This window comes from Prionailurus bengalensis, chromosome C1 (assembly GCF_016509475.1).
Source record: "Prionailurus bengalensis isolate Pbe53 chromosome C1, Fcat_Pben_1.1_paternal_pri, whole genome shotgun sequence".
NCBI lineage: Eukaryota > Metazoa > Chordata > Mammalia > Carnivora > Felidae > Prionailurus > Prionailurus bengalensis.
Window position 1 is genome coordinate 82,929,582 of NC_057345.1, and position 24,726 is coordinate 82,954,307.

The 24,726-nt window shown below is 36.9% G+C and overlaps 1 protein-coding gene across 1 annotated transcript in view; it reads right to left on the bottom strand.

Moving 5' to 3' along the window:
- The window catches only part of DPYD (dihydropyrimidine dehydrogenase), an 862,317-nt gene that overhangs the window by 20,617 nt on the left and 816,974 nt on the right, over positions 1-24,726 (bottom strand). Inside the window, 1 exon segment of the mRNA XM_043575643.1 lies at positions 7,615-7,758. Coding sequence (XP_043431578.1) covers positions 7,615-7,758 — 144 coding nt within the window.

A 24,726-nucleotide genomic window follows, 5' to 3' on the forward strand; every position in this document is an offset into this window, starting at 1 on the left:
CTGGTACTCTGTTAAATAACAGTGGTGAGAGTGAACATCCCTGTCTTGTTCCTGACCATAGAGGAAAAGCTCTCAGTTTTATCCCCCACTGAGGATATTAGCTGTGGGTTTCTCATATATGCCCTTTATTATGTTGAGATATTTTCACTTTAACCCTACTATGTTGAAGGTTTTTATCATGAATGTTTTACTTTGTCAAATGCTTTTTGAATCTATTGAAAGAATCATATGGCTCCTATCCTTTATTAATGTGGTATATCACGTTGATTCATTTGTGAATATTGGACCAGCCTTGCAGCCTAGGAATAAATCCCACTTGATCATGGTAAATGATTCTTTTAATGTACTGTTGGATTCAATTTGCTAGTATTTTATTGAGAATATTTGCATCCATGTTCATAAGGGATATTGGCCTATAGTTCTCTTTTTTTAGTGGAGTCTTTATCTGGTTTTCATGAGGGTGATGCTGGCCTCATAGAATGAATTTGCAAGCTTTCCTTCCATTTCTATTTTTTGGAGTAGTTTGAGAAGAATAGGTATTAACTATTCTTTAATTCACCTGTGAAGCCATCTGGACCTAGACTTTTGTTTGTTGGGAGATATTTGGTTACTGATTCAATTTCTTTGCTGGTTATTGATGTATTCAAGTTTTCTATTTATTCATATTTTAGTTTTGGTAGTTTTTATGATTTTAGAAATGTATCCATTTCTTCCAGGCTATCCAATTTGTTGGCATAGTTTTTCATAATATTCTGTTATAAGTGTTTGTATTTCTGGGGTATTGTTTGTTATCTCTCCTCTCTCATTTGTGATTTTATTTATTTTGGTCCTTTCTCTTTTCTTTTTGATAAGCCTGGCTTAGGCGGTTTGTCACTTTCAAAGAACCAGCTCCTGGTTTCGTTGATATGTTCTATTGTTTTTTTTTTACTTTCTGTATAATTTATTTGTTCTAATATTTATTATTTCTCTCCTTGTCATGGATTTAAGCTTCATTTGTTGTTCTATTTCTACCTCTTTTAGGTGTAAGGTTAGGTTGTTTATTTGAGATTTTTCTTGCCTCTTGATGCATTGCTTGAATATTGCTATATACTTACTTCCCTCTTAGGACCACTTTTGCTGCATCCCAATGGTTTTGGATTATCATGTTTTCATTTTTATTTGTTTCCATGTATTTTTTAATTTCTTCTTTGATTTCCTGGTTGACCCATTCATCGTTTACTAGGATGTCATTTAACCTCTGTGTATTTGAAGGCTTTCCAATTTTTTCTTGTGGTTTTTTCATAGTGTTGTGCTCAGAAAATATGTATGGTATGATTTCAATCTTTTTGTACTTGTTGAGGTCTGATTTGTGACCTAGTACGTGATATATCCTGGAGAATGTCCCATGTACGCTTGAAAAGAATGTGCATTCTGCTGCTTTAGGAGGAAATGTTCTGAATATAGCTGTTTGGTCCATCTGGTCCAGTGTGTCATTCAAAGCCATGGTTTCCTTGTTGATTTTCTGCTTAGATGATATGTTCATTGATGTTACTTAGGTGTTAAAATCCTCTACTATTATTGTATTATTATCAATGAGTTCCTTTATATTTGCTATTAATTGGTTTATATATTTGGGTACTCTTAAGTTGGGAGCACAAATATTTACAATTGTTAGATTTTCTTGTTGGGTAGTTCCCTTCTTCATCTGTTGTTACAATCATTGGTTTAAAATCTAGTTTGTCTGAAAGAAGTATTGCGACTCTGACTTTCTTTTGACATCCATTTGCAAGATAAATGTTTCTCCATCCCCTCGCTTTCAATCTGCTGGTGTCTTTAGGTGTAAAATGAGTCTCTGAAGGCAGCAGACACCCTATCTATTCTGACACCCTATGTCTTTTGATTGGAGTGTTTAGTCCATTAGTACATTCAGAGTGATTACTGATAGATATGTATTAAGTGCCATTTTATTACCTGTTTTTGTCATTGTTTCTGGAGACTTCCTCTGCTCCTTTCTTGTCTTTGCACTTTTGGTTTCTCCTTTGCACTCAAAGAGTCCCCTTTAATATTTCTTGCAGGGCTGGTTTAGTGGTCACAAGCTCCTTTAGTTTTTGTTTGTCAGGGAAACTCTCTCTCCTATTCTGAATGATAACCTTACTAGATAGAGTATTCTTGGCTGCAGATTTGTCTCATTCAACATGTTGAATATATCATGCAACTCCCTTCTGGCCTGCCAAGTTTCTATGGAGAGATCTGCTTTTAACCTTATTTGCCTTCCCTTGTAAGTTAGGGACTTCTTTTGTCTTGCTTCCTCAGGATTCTTTCTTTATTACTATATTTTGCAAATTTAATTACAATATGTCTTGGTGTTTCCTGCTTTTGTTGCTTTTGATGATAGTTCTCTGTGCCTCTTGGATCTGGAAGTCTGTTTCCTTCATCAGGTTAGGGAAGTCTGCAGCTATTATTTCCTCAAATACATTTTCTGCCCCCTTTTCTCTCTCTTCTTCTGGGACTCCTATGACATGAATGTTACTATGTTTCATGGAGTCATTGAGTTCCCCATATTTGGTCTTGTGTTCCATAGTTCTTCTTTCTCTCTTTTGTTCAGCTTCGTTATATTTCATTATTTTATCTCCCATGTCACTTATTTGTTCCTCTGCTTCTTCTATTCTTGTGTTCATTGCATTGAGTCTATTTTGAATTTCAGTTATTGCATTTTTCATTTCTAATTGTTTTTTAACTCTTTTATCTGTGTGGTAAGGGCCTTCCTGATGTCTTCTTCTATTCTTTGCTCAAGCCCAGTGAGTATCTTTATGATTGTTTCTTTAAATTCTCCATCAGGCATATATATCTATTTTGATTAGATCCCTTGCCATGACCTTTTGTTGTTCTTTCTTTTGGGATGAGTTCCTCCACCTTGGCATTTTGTCTAAGTCTCTGCCTTCTTCTCTGTGTTAGAAAAGCCTGCTATGTTTCCTGCTTCTGAGAGTAATGGCTTTATGAAGAAGAGGTCATGAAGTGTCCAGGGCCTGGCGCTTCAACAAGTGTCTTGTGTGTGCTCTGTTGTTGTATTTTGGCTGTTCTATCCTTCAGATCAGTCATCTGCCGAGGTTCTCCTTTCCTGAAGTGGGCAGTGTTTGGTTCTTGACCAGAGTGTGGTGTGTTTTACTGGGTACACTCTGGTCTGCTCGTTAAATGAAACCTGATACTACTTCCACTAGAATTGAAACTCTGCAGAACTCTTTGGTTGGGAGACATGGTGTGGCCAGGGGTTTCTGCTGGGCCCACCGCACTGGGACTAAGATGAACTTGACCAAGAAGGGCAGTACTTGCAGAGCACGGGGAAGTGGGACCTGATGTAAGCAATTTAGGCAGCCAATGTTGGCACTGTGCTGTGTACTGCAGGTGGTTCTGTGTTTATACTGAGGGGCAGGGGAGGGAAATGGCACCAGCCAGCTCCTTTGTGCCCAGAGAGGAGTCTCCATGCTTGCTGCTCTCAGGGAAGTACTCTGAGAGGAGCAAGTAATCTCCCCCTCTGTGTGTCCCAGGTGTTTTTCAGATCACTGTTTCCATGATGCCTGCTTCCAGGTTGTTAACCTGCCTTCTCTTCAGGAGCAGCATGGTGCCCTCTAGGCTCTAACAGGTTACTTCCAAAAAATTAACAGTAAATTTATATTATAAAATACTATTGGGGCGCCTGGGTGGCTCAGTCAGTTAAGCGCCGACTTCAGCTCAGGTCATGATCTCGCAGTTCGTGAGTTCAAGCCCCGCGTCGGGCTCTGTGTTGATAGCTCGGATCCTGGGGCCTACTTCAGATTCTGTGTCTCCCTCTCTCTCTGCACCCCCCCCACTCATGCTCTGTCTCTCTCTGTCTCTCAATAATAAATAAATGTTAAAAAAATTGTAAAATACTATTAAAACATTATTTTGATATAAAAGTGATATATAAATTATTGTGAAGTTTTTATGTAAAATATAAGAACATTCCATGTTTATTTTAATATATTATATTTAGATATAAGAAGGACTAGAATTTTATAAATCTAAATTTTAATAATGATTAAGTAGGCTTGGGGGAAATTTTTATATTCATCTTTGTGATGTAACATTAGAAAAAACTAAACAAATGAAACTACAGAGTGTTGGGGAGGGGAATTTAACTTCTTTGCCCAGTAGTCTCATTTTATAGGTCTCCTATTTCATATTTTCCCTCAATCAAGTGATTAGTAATACAACTATGACAAAATGCATGTGCTTAAAATTTCTTTACTAAATGTTCTCATTATTCCATGTTGATGTTCATCTTTCATGATCTAAATCTAGGAATATTCCATACATTTTCTAGAATGGATCCAAACTTTTATAGTTCCTATTATAAGTCAATCTTTTGAATATCCTAACCCAGCTATTCTCAATTTCATTTCTATCACCCATTCTACCAATAATTACTATGTGACTTGGCAAAATTATTTAATTTTTCATTGTTCCTCAATTTTATTATCTGTAAAATGAATATAGAGATAGTATCTATCCCAGGTATTGTGAAGATTAAATGAGATAAAACATGTATAGCATTTGGAACATTATAGGCACATTAGAGCTACTCGTTGCCACATGCTTCCATGGATGCTTCCTGGAGATAAACTTTCTCTCCTACATTAGTAAACCAAACTAGAATATTGGAGGATGAATGATATAACTAAAAATACAGTCATACATTCACATACACACACAATATCATGACTCTAGAAGTCAGGAGTCATCTGAAACTGGGGATCTCTCTGGGGACAGGAACAGATCTCTGTATCTTCCTTCTTCCTGTAAAACATATGCTCCCCCTACAGTATAGGAAGCCTTATAGAAAACAATATAAAGTGAGAAGTCATTATTTTAACAAATGTAATTCCTCACTTTCCAAAAAGATAGTTGCCTTTATAACTAGTGAAAATGCTATCCTCAACAAAACAAACAAAAAAGACCAACCCACAATTATCAGCTACCATTATGGTTTTTGAAAAATGTTTATTCATTAATTCTGAGAGAGAGAGAGAGAGAGAGCAGGGGAGGGGCAGAGAGAGAGGTAGAGAGAATCCCAAGCAGGCTCCATAATGAGCTTGGAGCCCAACGCGGGCTCAATCTCACAACTGTGAGATCATGACTTGAGCCAACATCATGAGTTGGCCACTTAACCGACTGAACCACTCAGGCACTCCACCATTATGTTATTTGAAAGGTCACACCATCTTCCTAGAAATGACAACAGGTAGAATGGGTATGATACCCTGAGGAGAAGCCAAGGTAGTGGAAAATCCATTGGACATTGGGAAAATCTACCATGGCAGTCCTTTATTACACGAGCACTATTATGGTCTTAGATGCTGGGAAGATGGTATCTTCCATGTCTTAAAGCTTATGCAATGGGGGCGCCTGGGTGGCGCAGTCGGTTAAGCGACCGACTTCAGCCAGGTCACGATCTCACGGTCCGTGAGTTCGAGCCCCGCGTCGGGCTCTGGGATGATGGCTCAGAGCCTGGAGCCTGTTTCCGATTCTGTGTCTCCCTCTCTCTCTGCCCCTCCCCCGTGTTCATGCTCTGTCTCTCTCTGTTCCAAAAATAAATAAACGTTGAAAAAAAAAATTAAAAAAAAAAAAAAAAAGCTTATGCAATGAACACCAGGGATACTTTAATTTGGATAACCTAAAATAAATAAACTTAGGAGAAGAATATAAACCTGTACTGTTTTTAATAATACTCCTTATCCCTCCTGGATACTAAAAAAATGTTTACTTACTTTCCTGACTTCCCATTTCTTTGGTTTATTTAACTCTGCTGAGTTTGATATTTTATTTGGATTAGTGATTGATCAGCTTGAATTCAACTATAATAAGTTTTTTTCTTTGTTCTGTTTTTGTCTTGCTTCTAGGTTATCACTATATTCCCTGAAGGAATAGAAGGCTAGAAAAGGTCAAAATGTTTTCATAATCACCTTGCACTTCTTTTCTCTCAAATATAAATAATATATTTCTTTTGATTTTTTATACATAAGGAAGAGATGATTTCTTACATTTAATTCAAATTAATTTAGAAGAGAGACAGAAGTGGGACAATTCTCACTTAACCCCAAATCATATAATAATCATAGCCAAACACAGGGAGGGGGAAGCTTCTGAAGAGCTGAAGGATCTGGTCTTCTCTCTATCATCAGTGTCCAGTTCATTCTTTTAGTAGCACACAAATAATGCAAAGGAAACAGCTTAAGGAGTATATGGGGATATTCTGCTGTTAAATGTCCCAAGCATTCACTTTATTTGGAATTATGGTATTGAAGTGCTGGCAGAATTTGTGTTCGTGTACTTCTGTATTTCCTTTCAGAACTTTGAATCACCTAAATTTTGTAAGAGCGAGTATAAACCCCACTGTGTTTGACATAGGACATATTTCTCTCTCTCTCTCTTTCTGAGGTAGAGGGAATTTTTAAGTGTTCCAATTCCCAGCTGACAACTAAAGATGAATTTCTGGGAGGTTCCCCTGAGAGGTCCTGAGAAAAAGCTTTCCAGCTGATGCCTCAAACAGAAAATGGAAATGTAGGAGTATATTGTCATTAAATATGGAAGAAAAGTTTCAGTAACTGAAGCCACATTCAGTGATGGTGATTTCAGAGGGAATGTGGTCCTGTAACTCCTATAATACTCCCTTTTCTTTCATTAAGACAATTCCATCTTGGGCAAGGTGGGCAGGAAGGAAGTAGGTGTGGTATGACAGGGCAATCTCTGTAGTAATGGACATCTTGTATCTGAACTGTGGTGGTTGAAAGAGGAATCTACACGTGTGGTGGAATTACACAGAAGTAAACACACTGATGCACACATACAGACATGCACACACAAATAAGGAATTAAAAAAATCTGAAAGAAGATCAGTAGATTGTATCTGTGTCATTATCCTGGTTGTGATATCCGCAACATGTTACCATTGGGGAAACTGAGTAAAGTTAAAAAAAGACCCTTCTGTATTATTTCATGTGACTATAGTATGTGAATCTGCCTCTCTCTCAAAATAAGAAGTTCAAAGCTACATTTTGTTCTTTCTGTCTAATCTTGTTCTCTGCTATGAATTCCTTGTGCTGCTCAAGATAAGGTCCAAAACTTGGGCAGTTTCTAAAAGGAAAACATGAAAATACACCTACAATTCTACTTTAGTGATAATTCTTGCTGTTACTCAGAAACTAATCTCTTGAGACCCCATTTGTACAGGCTTTCCAGAGATTGAACTAGACACAATTTGTCCAAATTGATATTACATTGCATATTAATCATTCAGTTGTATTGTATGGCTAACATATCTCTTGGATTTAATTGTAGATGAAGATAATTTTAAAATGACTATGAGAAGACAAAGAATTCACCTTAATGTTTCCTGGCCTATTTAATACATATAGAAATACCCACGAAACACGTATGTGATGACAGTACTCTAAAAAGTATAAAATGTACAAACAAAAGAGGCTCTCCTATCACCATAGGTAGATTTTTGAAAACTTTCAGTGTATTTTTAAAAAAATAAGTGAAACGTTTAAACAGCAAATAAACACCTGAGCTGTATTGTGTATTTAATTAGTATATATGTAGCTTAATTTTTACCTTGATGGTAGGAATAGGCTTTCGGGGGATAAAAGGCTTTCTCTCAAGTGGCGGAAAAGCTGCATTTTGTTCTTTCTGTCTAATCTTGTTCTCTGCTATGATTTCCTTGCGCCGCTCAAGATAAGGTCCAAAACTTGGCAGTTTCTAAAAGGAATACATGCAAATAAGAAAGCATATTAGCTCATGGAAGAGAAAAATGTGAGGATATTAACATATAAATATTATCAACAAACAAATGTGTGTTTGGAGATTGTTTCTTATATACTGTAACAAGGTCTTCATTTATTCAAGAATCACTAGTCTTCTAGGTTTCAGATTCCATTAATTATTAAAAAGAACTCAAGAGCAGAACACCTCTACCAAGTATATACGTATTAAATATACAAATGTTAATTAAAATACATTGCTAAATGGAATAAAGTTCACAATGGTAAGCCAAATTCATTCACTTTAAACAATAGCTATTAGTTAGACCATTTGTTTGGTTCATATAGACAGAAGGTAAAACCTATTGATGCTTTTTTCCTCTTCATCAGGTTTTTAGCACAATATAGACACAGCCACAGTCCCTGACAAATGCTTTTGTCAATAGCAAAGGTACTTTGCCAAAGTTCTAATCTGTATCTCTATTTTATTGTGTTCAAATTCTTACTACATTCTCTTTAAAGGCTGTAACTAATGTTGATTGCAATTTACTGGAATAGCTGAAAAACAAAATGGTAAAAGTATTGATTTCTCCGTACAGAAAATAAATTTTATTTTGCATGAAGAGGGCAAAAAATAGAAATGAAAAGCAGAGGAAATATCATAGTGCTTAAACAAACTCCATCAGTATTCAAAATCACATCATGGAGCTTTAAAATCTCAAGGTTACTCAACTGTACTTTACCAAGTTCATTTAGAAAGATACCTGGGTGTCATGAAAAAATGCTAAGTGGTTTCAAGTTAACACGAATATGCCCTCATACTATTCATTATCCCACAATTATTTCCTCTCCACTTTTGTCCTTCTCCTCTTCTAGAACCTTTGATCTTCACTTTTACTGACACATAATGCTGGTGATAGACACCACTGAATCCCAAATGTTCTGTGTCTGCCTGTAACCTGGAATTGCTAGGTCTCTTTTCTAAGACTGTAAAAACACCCTTTCTCCTCTCTCTCTCTCTCTCTCTCTCTCTTACAAAATAATGCCCATTTATCTAGCTGATGGAGGCTTGGAAAACTACAGCACTCCAAGGTCATCCTGATTTCTGACCTAGAAAATACTTTGGCGAAAATTCACACTTGTTTTGAAACACTGGCCTCCACTTGCCAGGTTGCATAATGCCCCTGGAAAATGAGTTCTCCAGTCCTTTAGAGATGTTAGTAGGGTAGATAAACTAAACTTAACCCATGTTTCAATTCAGCCAAACTGCCACTGAAAATTTATATTAGCAGAACATATTTATGTGGAAATATCTAAGATTGTTACTTCCATTATCAATTTGCTATAATTATGTCAACAAGTCAAACAAATGGAAGTAATGCTATGAATGCCAAATTAATTTATATACAACTAAGCTAGAACTATATACTTCATCTCTATACCTCAATGCTTTCCTAAATTACAATATTTAATTATTTCATAAATATGAAATAATATGATGAAGGGACAGAATATACTGTATCTATTTTACTATAAAATATGTGATGCCATCTTGTTAGAAAGCACAAAATAAAAGACGATAAATCCACAGCATTTATCACATACGTAAGCTCTTTTAATGTGGAAAAGATAATGCTTGTTTGAAATGTCCTCTTATGAAATAATCTTTTCCTGGGGCAGATGAGGTGTTAGGGATTATACTTGATGCCAAAGAAATGCCCCTGGGGTTCTGGTAACACCGCATAAGGTGGTAAACGCATGTCCACATGACATAGTTTTGTTGGTTTTTTTTTTCAGTATTTCATGTTTATTTATTTTTGAGGGAGTGGGAGAGAGAGAGAGACAAAGTGCTAGTGGGGGAGAGGCAGACAGAGAGGGAGACACAGAATCTGAAGCAGGAACCAGGCTATGAGCTGTCAGCACAGAGTCGGATGTGAGGCTCGAATTCACAGACTGCAAGATCATGACCTGAGCTGAAGTCAGATGCCTAACCGACTGAGCCACCCAGGCACCCCATATGACATGGTTCTTGTTGGACTATCACTCTCTCCACACTTCTCTTACATACCAAGGGCACCGAAATCCTAATCTTGTATTCTTGAAGATTATCAAAAATCCTTAAATGTTGAAACAAGTGACCTCTGTTTCTAGCACGTCTCTTGTGGTGGCAAGCTCAATGAAACTCTGAACCATTATTCCGATTCCCTAATTGGGTCTTACCTTACTCAACCGTATCTAACTCCACCTAAGAGTTCTATACATGTTATTCAAAAGAAATAATTCCTGGAATCTTTTTGATCTATCTTCTTTTAACCATAAACCAGAGGAGATTTTTTTTTCTTCCACTTATATTATTCTTTATCCAAAGGGAGAGAAATAAAGTAGTTAACTTTAAACTGTGATACTTTCAAATTGTTCCAATGATGGTAATAAAAATAACAACAATAATAATATTTAAAAATCCCTTGGTGCTGAGCAGAATACAGCCTAAGTAAACATCTACCAGCATGATATTTTCTATAATTTTTTTTTGCAGTGGTTGACCACATGTTTAAATTATGTTGCCTTTCTATAGCTAACAGGGCTATCATTATAACATTCTGTTCTTTTATAATTAGTCCTAAGGAGAGCCTCTCAATATAACATAAAGTTTCTTATAGGATTTTCTTTGTGTGTTAGTTAGAAGAATCAATGGAAAAGAAGGAAAACTGTTGCCAATTCTTTCTTTAAATTGAAAGCACACCCACACACGGTATCAGTGACGGCCCTCTCAACCTTCCACCATTCATCTCCAAGTCAAATTGGTCCATTTGTGTGTAGCTTCTCACTGCCATATGGAAATCCTAGGAGTGAGGTGTAGTACCAACTTCCAAAACATCAAAGCTGCCATAGTGATTTTGCTTTCTGGAAATTAGTATGAGAAAGTTTAGCGCTTTTTACAAAAATTACTCTGTGATGTATTATGCCTCTCCCATATCTGGGTACTGAGCATTTTAAGAGTTAAACTTTCTGAAAATACAAAAGATCCATTCTCTCCTGTACCAGATGACCACCTTTACATATTCTACATTTAGGCATACATTTCTGTTCTGATCTTGCCAAAAAAAAAAAAAAAAAAAAAACCAACCAAAAAACAGCCAAATACACAAAACCCAGCAAAAAGCAAAATAAAACTAAGAAATAGTGAAGGTGAATGCATAGTTGGCCGCTGTGTATGTGCGTAATCAGTGATGATTAATAAAGCATTTAGTTCAAATCTCTGCCTGAACATATAGTTAATTGATTTCCTATTGCAGGAGGAGAGGCAGCAGAGCCTGACAGAGCCAGCAGCAGGAGCTTTTCCTCTTCATTCATTATTTTCTTACAGAAAAAGTTGTAGCCCGCAGTAACCCAAAGTGAGAGGTTTTGAGCGTCATGCTATATTTCTTAAACAAAGAAAAAAACTTCTTTAGGACTATCAAAAGCTGCTTTGTAACTGATGAACTGAACAAAGCTCAGAAATGGTATGATTTTTGTTTCAATACTTTCTCCAGGGATTCATCACTGATGAATTTGTTCTCACCAGAAAAGCTAAATCCTACTCATTTAAAGATAACAGTATCTCACATGAAAACTGTCTCTATCCAGATATAAAAAGCATTACATTGCCGATAGAAAAGTGACAACATAATGAATCAACAATGGTATCTTAAGCCAGCAAAGCTTTAAGGTAAAGAAGTCTATTTGGATTATAATTTATTCATGGATCAATCTAAAGGTAATTGAGCATATTATGAAGTAGAAAAGGGTTCTTGTTTCTAATAGAAGCAGGTACTGGTATCTTCCAGTTTAAATTGCGTAATTTTTATGAGAACGGCAGCAAGTTGGCTAATAGCACTGGTGGATAGTACTATAATGGATCAACTCTATTTTCCTAATCATAGTGTCTTATCTGATGGGAAACAATAACAGCACAGTAAGTAGTCACTTTGATATCCAAATGGTAATAAGTTAAAAGATAAAAGGATTTCAGGTTTATACTGGGCGCAATATACATATATATGTATATATACATACACATATATATAAACACACACACCATATACTAAGTACAATATATATATCACACTCAGCATAAACCTGAAATCCAAATATATATGTGTATATATACATAATATATATAGTATACATGTAAAATTGTTTGTGCATGTGTGCAAATGTATACACTGACGGACCAAGAAGTAAGTTAAATGTAAAGGATATATGTTTCACAACTATCTAAGAATTGACTTTTTTTTTTTTTACAAAAAACATGTTCACATATGACTTGGTTACACTATTATTTTTCCATTTATTCAACAAATACAATATCAAATGCCAGCTCTGGACCAGGAACTGTCCTGTACTACATTAAAGGTTCAAGGTTCAATAATTTCCATATGTACACTCATCATTGTTACTAATTTCATAAGTACCTCTTGCCATTCATGACAGTCTAGTGTCATATTGAATTATATATTAAGTATTCCTGATTATTGTAGTTATCTAAAGGAATGATATACCAAATGGTTTTTCGTGGAAAACCGTTTGATCTCAATCAAATGACCATTAATTGGAGAGAAAAAGGAAAATAAAACTTCAGAGTTAATCTTAAAAAAAAAAAACTCCAGAAGGCAATGGGATACTTTTTAGATACTTACAATATGAAATTTGGTGAACAACTGCTGGGAGCATGGGTTCTCTGAGTGTGTTTCTAAAATACCTTAATTTCAACCACTGTGAGCTCAGCATGATGCAAGATGGGAGACTAGGTGAGAGGTCTCTGTTTTGTTCTGTCTGAATTCAGCTACTTTTCTTCTTCCCTTCTCTCAATTACAAGAGTAAGCAATTGCTTACATTTGATCCTGATTTCTATTTCAAAATTTGTTTTAGCATGGCTTAAAGTCAGAAACTCAGATTTTTCTCATGAGTAACTGGCATGTAATACTTAATCGCTGATATAACAGTAAACAATTTTTCATGATATTATCAAATGTGGACAGTGGAAAACAATAAGCAGGCAAAGAGAAAAAGACCATCTACATATTATCATAATACTACATGGTGCCCAATGGTGTAAACGGGGACATTGGAGTTGGACATGCAAAGCATATGAAATTAATGAAGTATAACTATTAGTTTGATCTGATAAATTTAAGAGTGCAACTTTTGATAAACTATCTGATGTCTGAATCAGTCGAAAGCAATAATAGTTCATGCTTCTTAGCAAAAGAAGAAAGCCAACATTTGCATAGTGGTTAGGGAACTGGTTTAGAAGTCAAATTTGCATTAAAATCACAGTTTTACACTTATTAGCTGTGTGACTATGAGCCAATTACTTAACCATTCTGCTACTAACTTTCCTTATCAATGAAATGAGAATGACAGTATCTAACACACGATGTTGGTATAAGCATTAGATGGAATAACATTTGCAAAGTGCATGCCTGCCAATTTATTCCCATAAGCCTTAACTGCTTATATTGCATTGCGTACCATGCTCTGTATTTCCATGTTGGCTCATACATCCCCTCTGCTGGGGAAGCCCCTGCCAGTCTTTTTCATCGGGTACAGGACTATTTGGCATTGTAGCCTCAGTTTGGGTTTCATAGCATCTAAGTATCTCCTTAACTGACTCCCTTCCCTACAGTGTTACGGGCCCCTCACAGTGCTCCAGAATACTCTGGGCATTCTTTAACTTCTGCACCTGCTGCATTTTCTGCCTTATCGCTATTAGCCTATGCCTCCATCATCCCCGCTTGAGGTCCTACAGAGTTAGTTTTTGATCCAGCACATAATAGGTGTACAATATGTTTTGAAACTTAACCAATCAATGAATGAATATCTTGAATGTATTTTAACAATTCTGCTGGTTATTTGAAATGTCAGACAACCTGAAACAATTACTTTCAGAAAGAAATTATATAAATAAGTCCATTTAATATTAAAATTATATGAAGTAAAACATACCTTACTTATTCAACAGCTGTGATTCATGAATTCAAAGACATTTATAAAGTGCCAGCCAGACCTTGAAAGGTATTTATAAAAGACAATCTGTGATCTTAAAGAACCTATAGTTAATAACAATCATAGTACCCTGAGACAAGGGCTGAGGCAGAGGGGACACAGGATGCTAGATGTGCAGTGACAGTGTGTACCTAACCCAGGCTGATGGGTCAGAGCTTTTCTAGAAGAGGTGACATCTGAGCTAAGTTTTGAAGGATAGGTTGGCAAATGGTGAAGATGGAGGTGTGAGGGTCAGGAAGGGGGAAGAGAACCCTCCAGGTGGGAGAAACACCAGAGGGAGAAGGGTCCCACTTTGGAAGAGGTCTTGGAGAGCCAGCCGACTGCTAACCCTGTGCTCTCTGTTTAGTAAGATACAGGAGAGTGAGGAGTTTCCTCTGTGAAGGGGAAGCAGAGCACATTTTGTTGTGAGGAGATAACATCAGAATGTATGTTAGGGAGAATGTCAATCAAGAGAAGAAAATCTAACATTAATGGAATGCTAACAAAGGATGAAGGAGGTAAGACCTGCTTTTGGCCACAGAGTGCAGGTGCTGGGGCCACAGAGACAAGTAGGAGGTGCTTCTTTTTAAAAGCAGTTTATGGCCTTGAGAGGAAGACTGACTCATGGTCTTTGAAAGTGAGGTGAGAAAATTATTATTTTCTGCTGAAATATTTAAATGATGCCTATCAGCTTCCTCTAAAGAAACAAACTTCACTGTTTAAAGTGGTAAGTTAATTTTTTTTTAATGTTTATTCATTTTTGAGAGAGAGACGGACAGAGAGGAAGCAGGGGAGGGGCAGAGAGAGAGGGAGACACAGAATCTGAAGCAGGCTCCAGGCTCTGAGCTGTTAGCAGAGAGCCTGATGTGGGACTCAAACCCACAAACTGCAAGATCATGACCTGAGCCGAAGTTGGACACTTAGCTGCTTCATTGACTGAGCCACCTGGCGCCCCAAAGCGGTAACTTTTAAAATAGTACCTTTAGCTTGGAGCTTGGGAGGTTATGCCCTGTGGCATGATTTAGGAGAAACAAAAACAAAGAGATGGCCAAACCAATATGCAAGAGGAATGCAGAATTCTGAAGCAGGGGTAGAAGAGAGATCAGGGAGACGGTGGGGGGAAAGAGAAAAAGAGAAGGAAGAGGGAGGGACAGAAAGGAAGCAGAGCCTGATGGTATGAGGGCTGGAGGACTTTTATAAAGAGGAAGAGCTAATACTCAATGTCAAGCTGTCTGTGTTGCTGCAATTGAAATCCTCCTCTCTGACCCTTAAAACTTACATAAGTCTCCTACATACTTATATGACTTAGAGAGAAATTTGGAAGAAAATCAGCAAAATAGGCTTGAGTTACATGGTTGGGTTGGCATATAGCTCAAAGAATAGGAACCAACAAGAAGTAAGATTGAGGGAGATGCAGAATTCAATGAGAGGGGAAATTTATAGCCGGAAGTGACCTAGAGAACATAATCTCCAGGGATTTTGTAGCAATTTCCAGAAGGACGGGACTGAGTGATTTCAGCTTACATCTGGGTTCTCTAGGTAGTTTTAAGGGAGAATACAATAAGTAGAGAAACAGATGCGCAAACAGTTTGATGTAACCCTGATCCAAATGAGCAATTAATTCCAGCTAAGAGATTAAGGAAGACTTTCTAGTGAAGGAGGAATTTAAATTGTGATGAAAGATTATAACAGGAAGAAATAGTATGTGGTGCTGGAAAGAGATGAGAAAGATAAATAAATGGATGAGTAAAGGCATGAAAGTTTAAAAAAAAAAACACAGGGTGAACTCATTCTTATAAAGCTAAAATATGGCATGTGACTGGGGGAGTAGCAGTGGATACAGCTGGGAAATCTTTTTTTTTTCTCAATATATGAAATTTATTGTCAAATTGGTTTCCATACAACACCCAGTGCTCATCCCAAAAGGTGCCCTCCTCAGTACCCATCACCCACCCTCCCCCCTCCCTCCCACCCCCCATCAACCCTCAGTTTTGTTCTCAGTTTTTAAGAGTCTCTTATGCTGTGGCTCTCTCCCACTCTAACCTCTTTTTTTTTTCCTTCCCCTCCCCCATGGGTTTCTGTTAAGTTTCTCAGGATCCACATAAGAGTGAAACCATATGGTATCTGTCTTTCTCTGTATGGCTTATTTCACTTAGCATCACACTCTCCAGTTCCATCCACGTTGCTAAAAAGGGCCATATTTCGTTCTTTCTCATTGCCATGTAGTACTCCATTGTGTATATAAACCACAATTTCTTTATCCATTCATCAGTTGATGGACATTTAGGCTCTTTCCACAATTTGGCTATTGTTGAGAGTGCTACAGCTGGGAAATCTATGGAGGGCTCTGAATTCTGGGCACAGCAGTTTGGATTTTTGTTCTTTAGGGTGTAGGGAAACACCGGATCTTTGACAATATGTGTAGATCCCTATGGTAGCAGAATGTAGATCCCTATGGTGGTTTATGGGAGGGTACTTGTGGTAGAAAGAAGATAATGATCCAGAAGGTTGAGAGATGGGATTCTGGTAGAAGCCGGAAAGTGAATAGATGATCTATAATTTTTTTGTTTTGTTTTGTTTTAAGAGTCTATGGCACTCTGGAAAATAAAGAACAAATAATGACCATGAATCCCGACCCCAACAGTCTAACACCGATCTTCACTCCCACAATGCCCTCTGACTGCTTCATCCCTACTCTGACAGTGACTTCTGCCCCAAACCACCCAGCTGTCATTCTTTATGATACAGAACACTTCTCTAACAGACCTCTCTCTCTCTACCTCTTTGCAGCTCTTCTTTCTGCAAATGACCCCTCCTCTCTCACCATCCCTTGCTCAGTCAGAATTTCAAACACTTTCAAAATCACATAAGGACTTGTGTTAACTGGTGGCTGCATAAGCTGTGAGCTGCAAAAGAGTTACTTCTCAGTCAAAATGAACATGAAATAATGTTGGTGGGAAACTGGGCAAGGGTTAAATAGTCACTCTGCAGGATGCTTGCTTGTATTCTGTAGATATGAAGTGGGGAGAAACCTTGGGGAAAATCAACTTCCTCAACAACAGCTGTAATGAGAGGTGATCAGAAGTTCTATGAAGGAAGGACTTGCATTGCCATCACTATCTTCATCAAAATCAGCACTTTTATTGAGCATTGTTATACACCAGGCCCTTTGCAAAGCAGATGAGTACATTATCTGTTCTATATTGCAACCCTGTGGGGTGGGTATTGTTCTTGTCCCATTTTACAGATGAGAAGACAGTTACAGAAAGGCTAAGCAACTTGTTTCAATTCTCACTATTAATAAATGGCAGTGCCTGGGTGGCTCGTTCAGTTGAACAACCCTGGATTTTTGGCTTTGGTCATGATCTCAGGGTCGTGGAATAGAGCCCTGCATTGGGCTCCATGCTAAGTGTGAGCTCTCTCCCTCTGCCGTTCTCCCAGTTTCTCTCTCTAAAAATAAATAAACTGAGAAAAAAAAAATGGCAGAGCCAGGATTCAAATCTCTGTCGGCCAGATGCCTAGACCCTCTGCTGTGCTGTCACTCACGTTTCTTTATAATCCTTACAAAGCTTTGTATAAAATGAGTATTTAATGTATCTTTGATTGATATAAGGAGGCATACTACACATATAATCCATTCCTTGAAATCTGTGCTTCCTGTTTTTTCCCATTCCATAAACCATGAAGGGAAAAATGTTTCACACGGTAGACACCATTTAAAAAAATGCTGAACACATACCATGCAAAATATCTGTGTTAGTTCAGTCCTGTTTATTATTGGCCTCAAGTTTAATGAGCTCAAGTTAATACAGGTGAAAGGCCAGAGTGTTACATGCGGCAGTTAATGAAATACCATAGAGCTGCTGAGAAAATGATTAGCAGCCAAATGTGAATTTAATATACTTCATTCTCCAGAAGTAATGCCCCATGGGAGGCATCTTTCTGGGGGAGGTAATACTGGAAATAGCACTTTAGAGTTAGAAGGTGGAGCTCTGATCCTAGCTCGAATATCCGCTCGTTTTGTGACCTGTGGGAGCTATGGTTCCTCTGAGCCTCAGTTTCCTCATCTGTAAAATGATGGGGTTGGACCAGATAATTTATAAGGTTCCTTCCAGTGATATGTTTTGTTTTGTTTTCAAATTCACAGTCAGAAATCCTCAGGGTTTATGACCAGGTGGCATCACATCCACAGTCTGTGGATGAAATATTGGACTGAGTCACAAATTATAACTCTTTCCCTATTTACAGAACATGCTGAGTCCTTTTAAGCTGTAAAATATGAATAATGTTTTCAAACTTCCAAGGTTGGGTGAGTTCATGAACTGTTTCAGGCTTTACTGGTGGAAGGTACAACCACAAATATCTTGGCTACTTCTCATTGTGAAATAATAATAAATGTATAGACAATTAAAATAAATAAAATATTTGTTAAATGAAGGCTATTATAATCTGCATAATTTGAGGAGTCTATACAGATCACAACCAATGCTTCACTGTAATTATCTTTACAGAATTTGGTTTGGTTACAAGTCACTGAAGACACTATGTATACAAAATCAACCACATGCATATTAGAAGTGGAGATTAGTGAGGTCAGACACGAAGGTGCCAGGTCAGTAAGAATAAAACATAAGCACATGTATGGTATTATTTGGTGTGGAAAGTTACAGGACGTTGGAAGAAAATGAATCTTTCTACTCAAGTACTGCAATATACAGAATGATCACTGGTCTTTGGGTGCAGAGATGAACACACTTGGTCTCTAAGACAAGTCACTTCCCTATGTGGGCCTCAGTTTTCATCTGTGTACTATGGGGACAGCAACGACCATTCTGCCTACTTGCTCTTCGTAACAACTGTGTGAAATAGGAAGGCACTAATAGATTATTAAAATACAACTTTTACTATTTTGAAAACTACAAACCAATACAGAACCTAAGTGTTACTTTATTATAGTGAACATAATTTGTATTTATGTACGGTTATTTTGCATCTTTACAATATAAAGATAAAATGAGTATTCTGCATTATAAAAGTGTCACAGAATACTAGCCTCACATGAAGAAAGACTTCCTAAGCTATAGTCCTTCCAATGCCTTAGGAAGACTTGGATGAAATAATTTGCCTTGGAAATTCGCCTTCAAAATGCTACTGCTTTCATGGCTAAATATTGCATAAAATGTCAAGGGCAAAAGCCAATGAGGGAAAATGGAATCAAAATTACTTCATACAATGGGATGAAAGCAAAGGAAAACAGAAAAGTAGGGTGATGAGGAAAATGGGCCTGCTATAAATATGAAAAATGTATTCAGGATTCAGGCTCTATTTGGAGCAAGAGTAGGAGATTAATCAGTCTTTTCCATATTTATTCAATATGATACTTGAGATTTTCCTACACAGAAACACTGGGATGACTGCTTTAAGCCTTTTTACCTGAAAGGGTGGCATAGGGCATAAAATATCACATTTTGATCCAATCAAAAACCCTATTTGGAGTTACTGTACAGGACACATTGGAAAAAATGATGATCATTTTAAAAGTCAAGTTTTAGGGTTTCAATGCTAAGCAGGAGATTTATATTGGAGAGAAAAGAAAAGTACAAGTTTTTAGTTGAAAAGAAAGAATTTTCTAAGATATTTAATTACCATACTAGTAGGGAGTATTTAACATGGGAAAGAATCTTTTATATGTGTGGCAAAGTGCTCCATAAACAATAGCTTCTGCATGCTCACATGGAAACACTAGCAAACATCCATAAGATAAAATTCATATCTGTACCTAGGTCGCTACTGAAGGCAGTCACTGCCTCACAAATTTTGGATTTTCCTCTCTGTTTCTTCTTTTACTTTCTAAACTATATTAGCATTACTTATGCATGCTTTTATTTTTCTGAGTATATCATAAACATTCTGAGGACAGGATACTTTTTGAACCTGTTTTATCGTCCCCTTAGTTCTTTGCATACAGTTGGCCTTAATTAAATATTTGATGAATGAATGAAGGATTAACATCAACCAAAAAGCTACACTGACAAGAAATTTCTGCTAACCTCATTGGGGTCACAGCTTAATGCTGACACTTTTCATATAAAATGTTCAGAAAGGTTCTCTCTAGGGGCATCTGGGTGGCTCAGCTGGTTAAGTGTCTGACTCTTGATTTTGGTTCAAGTCACTATCTCACAGTTGTCAGATCGAGCCCCATATCGGGCTCTGTGCTAAGAGTGAAACCTTGGGATTCTCTCTCTCTCTCTCTCTCTCTGTCCCTCCTCTGCTCGCATGCTCTTTTTCTCTCAAAATAAATAAATCAATACTAAAAAAATAAAAAAAAGAAACTTTATCTCTATGCACAATGCTTGGCAAGAATGAGATTCATCTAATGCTTAATGACCAAACAAGTAATATTTGGCCTCATCCATAATATTACATAAACGAAATTCCGATAATAACAGTGACTTTAAATTTTAACAACATCCTACAGCCTAATAGCATTTGTAGTAGTAAGGTATTTTAAGGTGCAGTCTCAACAATTACCTTATATTCAAAGGTTTAGAGGACAACAACACAAATAATTTCTTTGTATTTTTTTGGTTCTTTGTTTAAAGTTTTCTACCAAGAAAACAATAACAACCAACTATTTCACTCTCCTATTCGTAAAAATCAAACAACAAAATCAAACAAAAACCAAAAAATCAAACAACCAAAAAATTTATAGGCTATAGATCTTAAAAAAATATCATTTTATTAAAAATATCATTTGTTGAACAAGTGTGAACCTAGGCAATTACTGCATTAGATCAAATGTTAAGCTTCGGGAAACAATAATTCACTTGGGCTTTATGGGCTTTATGTAGGCCTTAGGGCCGGTCGTCTATGCTACAGGTCTTTAGACCCTCCTGCTCTTGACTGCCATAGCCTATTACAGAGATAAGCCTCCTGTTTGGCAATGGCTAATACAAAATGAAAACAGTAGTCAAAGAAACCAGCCATTAGGCTTGGAGCAGAATAATCGGTACATAGTTTTCTGAGCGTCATCAAACATCAACCAGTTGCTGAATATCATATGTCCTGAGAGGCATCAGGACCAAACTCTAAAACTAAATAACGTAGTTTTGTACTTACACTTTTAGAAATTATTTTTGCATATTATGTAATTTAATTTCCACAATAACAGAATTATTATAATATTGATGAAACCTGAGGCCCACAGATGTGGCAAGCACACAAGGCCCAGTGCCATGTAACAGTTAATGGCAGAGCAAACTCAAACCTAGACCTGTCACCTCCCGGCCTAGCACCTTCTCCTCTATATTGAGTGGCCATGTCCTTTCTGAGCTGTTTGGCTGCTGTTTCACCTAAAATTACCATGTGTCTTTTGGTACTTTAAGAGAAGATACCAAGGAAAAGATCTAATAAAATGTGTTCTTAAGAAAGACTCATTCTACGTGGTAAGCATTGAAGACATAATAGGGGGCAAAACAGTTATGATCCCTATCCGCAGGGAGTTCACAGTAGTTTATAAGGTAATGGGACTAAACATAAAGAAATAATTCTATAAACATATTCAACATTTATCACAATTCTCATTGATACATATATATCTGACCATTTAAGGTCAAATCCTCTCAGATGACAACCTCTAACCTTTTCTTGCAGTTATCAGGCTAAATCTTTGCCCATATTTAACCCAATCATTCAGTCGTTCCATATTTACACTTGAAAACTGAAGGTGGCTGCAGAATATGACTGCTCCCCGCCCCAACTTCGTAACTATAACCTCAAGTGAGCACTCAATAGTGCCAACAAGCCTTGCTATGTTACTGCTGTCACTTTTCAGCTTTCTCACTTTACCGAGTGACATTTTTATATCTTCTTCTTGCTCCTAAAATCTAAACTGCCAGTCCTTTTCATTCTCAGTTGAGGCTCTTGCCTCACATTATCAGTTTAAAATACTGAAGTAATTTTTCTATTCTAAATTTTATAAACCCCCCTCATCTGTGCTGTCATCCATCTTTTCTTCTGTTATGATGGGAAGTGTCCTGGTTCTTTCAAAGGAGCCACTGAGGGCTCTGTCTTGCATATATCCGATCATTCTTTAATTTTCATCTCTGACCATCCCATGATTCACTCTCATTTTCTTATTATTTCTGTTAACACACAAACATGCTCCAATCCCGCTCATCCTAAAAACAAATACACAAAACAAATAAGAGAACTCTTTGTCTCTGCAGCCACTTCCAGGCATTTTCATTTACCTATTTCCCTTCCAATCTCTCTTAGGTACTGATAATAGTGTCTGTTCTTCCACCCTTACCTCCCATTCACTCCTCAGTTATTCTTTCTGGAAATCTGTCCTCTTTTCCCAGCCACACGAAGGCTGTGGTGATGGGGCCAACAACCTTTATTTTGCAAATCATATGGCCACACTTTTGTGCTCATTTTACTTTATCTCTCAGTAGCATTCAACCTGGACCCTTCCCTCCTTCTTAAAATACTATCCTACTCTTTTTCCTACATCACTTCTATGTCTCCCTTACCGGGTAAATCTTTCTCTCTGAAACCTATAGGTTGGAATATCCAAGATTCAGTCGTAGACACTCTTTCTTTCCCTCTGTCAGGATACCCTTTGCAAATGATTTGATCTTGTCTTATGACTTTAAATATCATTTAAGCTACGGCTTTCAAATTTATAGCTCCAGTTCTGTTCTTTATACTGAGCTCCCGACTCTTACATCCAGTGACTTAATTAACACATTTAATTAATTGTTGAAAAGCAATCTCAAACTTAATATGTCTTAAGTAGATCCCTTGTTATTTCACTCCAAGTATTCTTTCCCCAGTCTTCCCTATTTTAGTTAATGGAATGACTGCTGACCCATTTGCTCAGGCCAAAAATCTAGGGCTATTCTGGATTCATTTTTTTCCCCTTATCTTCACCTCTAGATCCAACCCTTCAGCAAAACTACACTCCACCCTCAACATACGACTTAAATCTCTCTACTTCCCACCATCTCCATAGTCTAAGGCTCCACTGTCTTTCACCAGGAATACTCCTAACTGATCTGACTGCTTTCTCTTTTGACTTGCTATAATGTACTCTCCATACAGTAGCCAGAGCAATTATCTTAAATAGAAATGAGAACATGTCTCTCCTCTACTTAAAATTCTCCAAATGATTTCCCAATTTACTTAAAATAAAACCTAAAAGCTTTGCAATGACTACAGGCTTATGTGGCTCCTGCCTACCCCTTCAATTTTATTTTTTGCCACTCTCCTCTTAATTTACTACACTGCAACCATACTGGTGTTTTTGCTGTTCCCAATAAGTCTTAGGGCCTTTATATGGAAAGTAGGTCCTCCAGATCATACTCTGTGTATCTCCCCTTTGATAATCATCATATTCTTTATTCATTTTGTATCTCCATCCTTTCTAGAAGATATGAGCTACCAGAATAGGATGTTCATAAGTTTTGTTCACTGATGTTTCCCGAGAACTTTGAACAATATCTGGCCTGCTGTACATTCTCAAATGAATGAATGTATGAGAAGCAGAATATTTAGGATAAAGAGTTCAGTCTTTGACGTTGGCTTTCAATCTTAGTTCCATTATTTACTAGGTTTTTGACCTGGTCAAATTTTGTTTTATCTTTATAAGGTCTCACTTGCCTCATTCATAAAATGTGAATAACATTTCACAGGGTTGTAGTAAGGATTATATAATTTATATAAAGTATATAAAATGAAGCCAGAGCTTGGTAAACAGTAGGCACTTATTAAATGTTAGTTCTTATCATCAACATCATTATTATAGAAATCCTCACGATGTGCTATAGTTTTCTATTATGAACTTACATATGCTTTAGCACATTTGCTATGTGCTTAATATGCTAGAGAAAACATTCCCCCTCCCTCCAGGAAACCATTTTCCCCCCAGCTTTTATAAGGGAAGTCAATGGATTAAGCATGTTTTACATGATAGAGAATTTGCTTATTTCACATTTAGACTACCTACACCCTATACAGTAAGGATTGCTCACATAGTTATATAATTTTATGTTTCACATGTCGAAATAAGTAAAATTAAGAAAATGAAGATTTGATAGTTGAGAAGTAAGCGTAAACACTAGTTCTTAAAGAATGAAGGCAAGGCCATTCTGTAGTCTGAAGTAAATGCTGTCATCTGTGGGGGTTGGGGAAAGATGCTAAGATCTGAGCCCATTACTGTGCTACTTCATGAACATCTGGCAGTCTGTCACTTCACAGGCAACAACATCTTCTCTAAACAGAATAGACTTGAATTCATCAGGGATTCCCATAGTACAGTATATGCTTAACTTAAGTACCTGCTTTCCGTGATTTCCATAGATTATCATATTCATGACACTGTGGAGTGAAAGCATTCTTCTCACTCTCTAACCAGAACATGAAAAAGAAATTAAAACATTGGCAGGCACTTTGTCTCCAGTTTGTTGGACAAGTAAGAAAAGGATTTTCCACCCATTTATGTAAATGAAATTCTGTCAACTTCGAGCATTTTAACAAAGATGACAGCCGTCTGTCTATTAATAAATACCTGACAGGATAACAATTACAATTGTAGTTGACTGGTTTTCTTTCAATTAATGTAGGTCAGTGGGTATTTAAAAAAATTCTTTAGAATAAATTTGAAAACCCCAATAACTTCTCCCCTCATCTCTACTAGCCCAGGAAGAAATTTCAGTATGTTCATTTTTGCCTTCGTAAGTGGTTTTAGAACATTATGGCCAAAGCCTTGTAAATACATAGAGCTATGCAATTAAATATGTGTGTGCTTACTGTGTGTATACACACATAAATATGAATACATGTAAGACATCCATATTTGAGTCTAATATTTGAATTCTATAGAAAGACTTAAAGCATAGTAGGCCCTCTGTTATTTAGAAGTAGTTATTCAGATTAG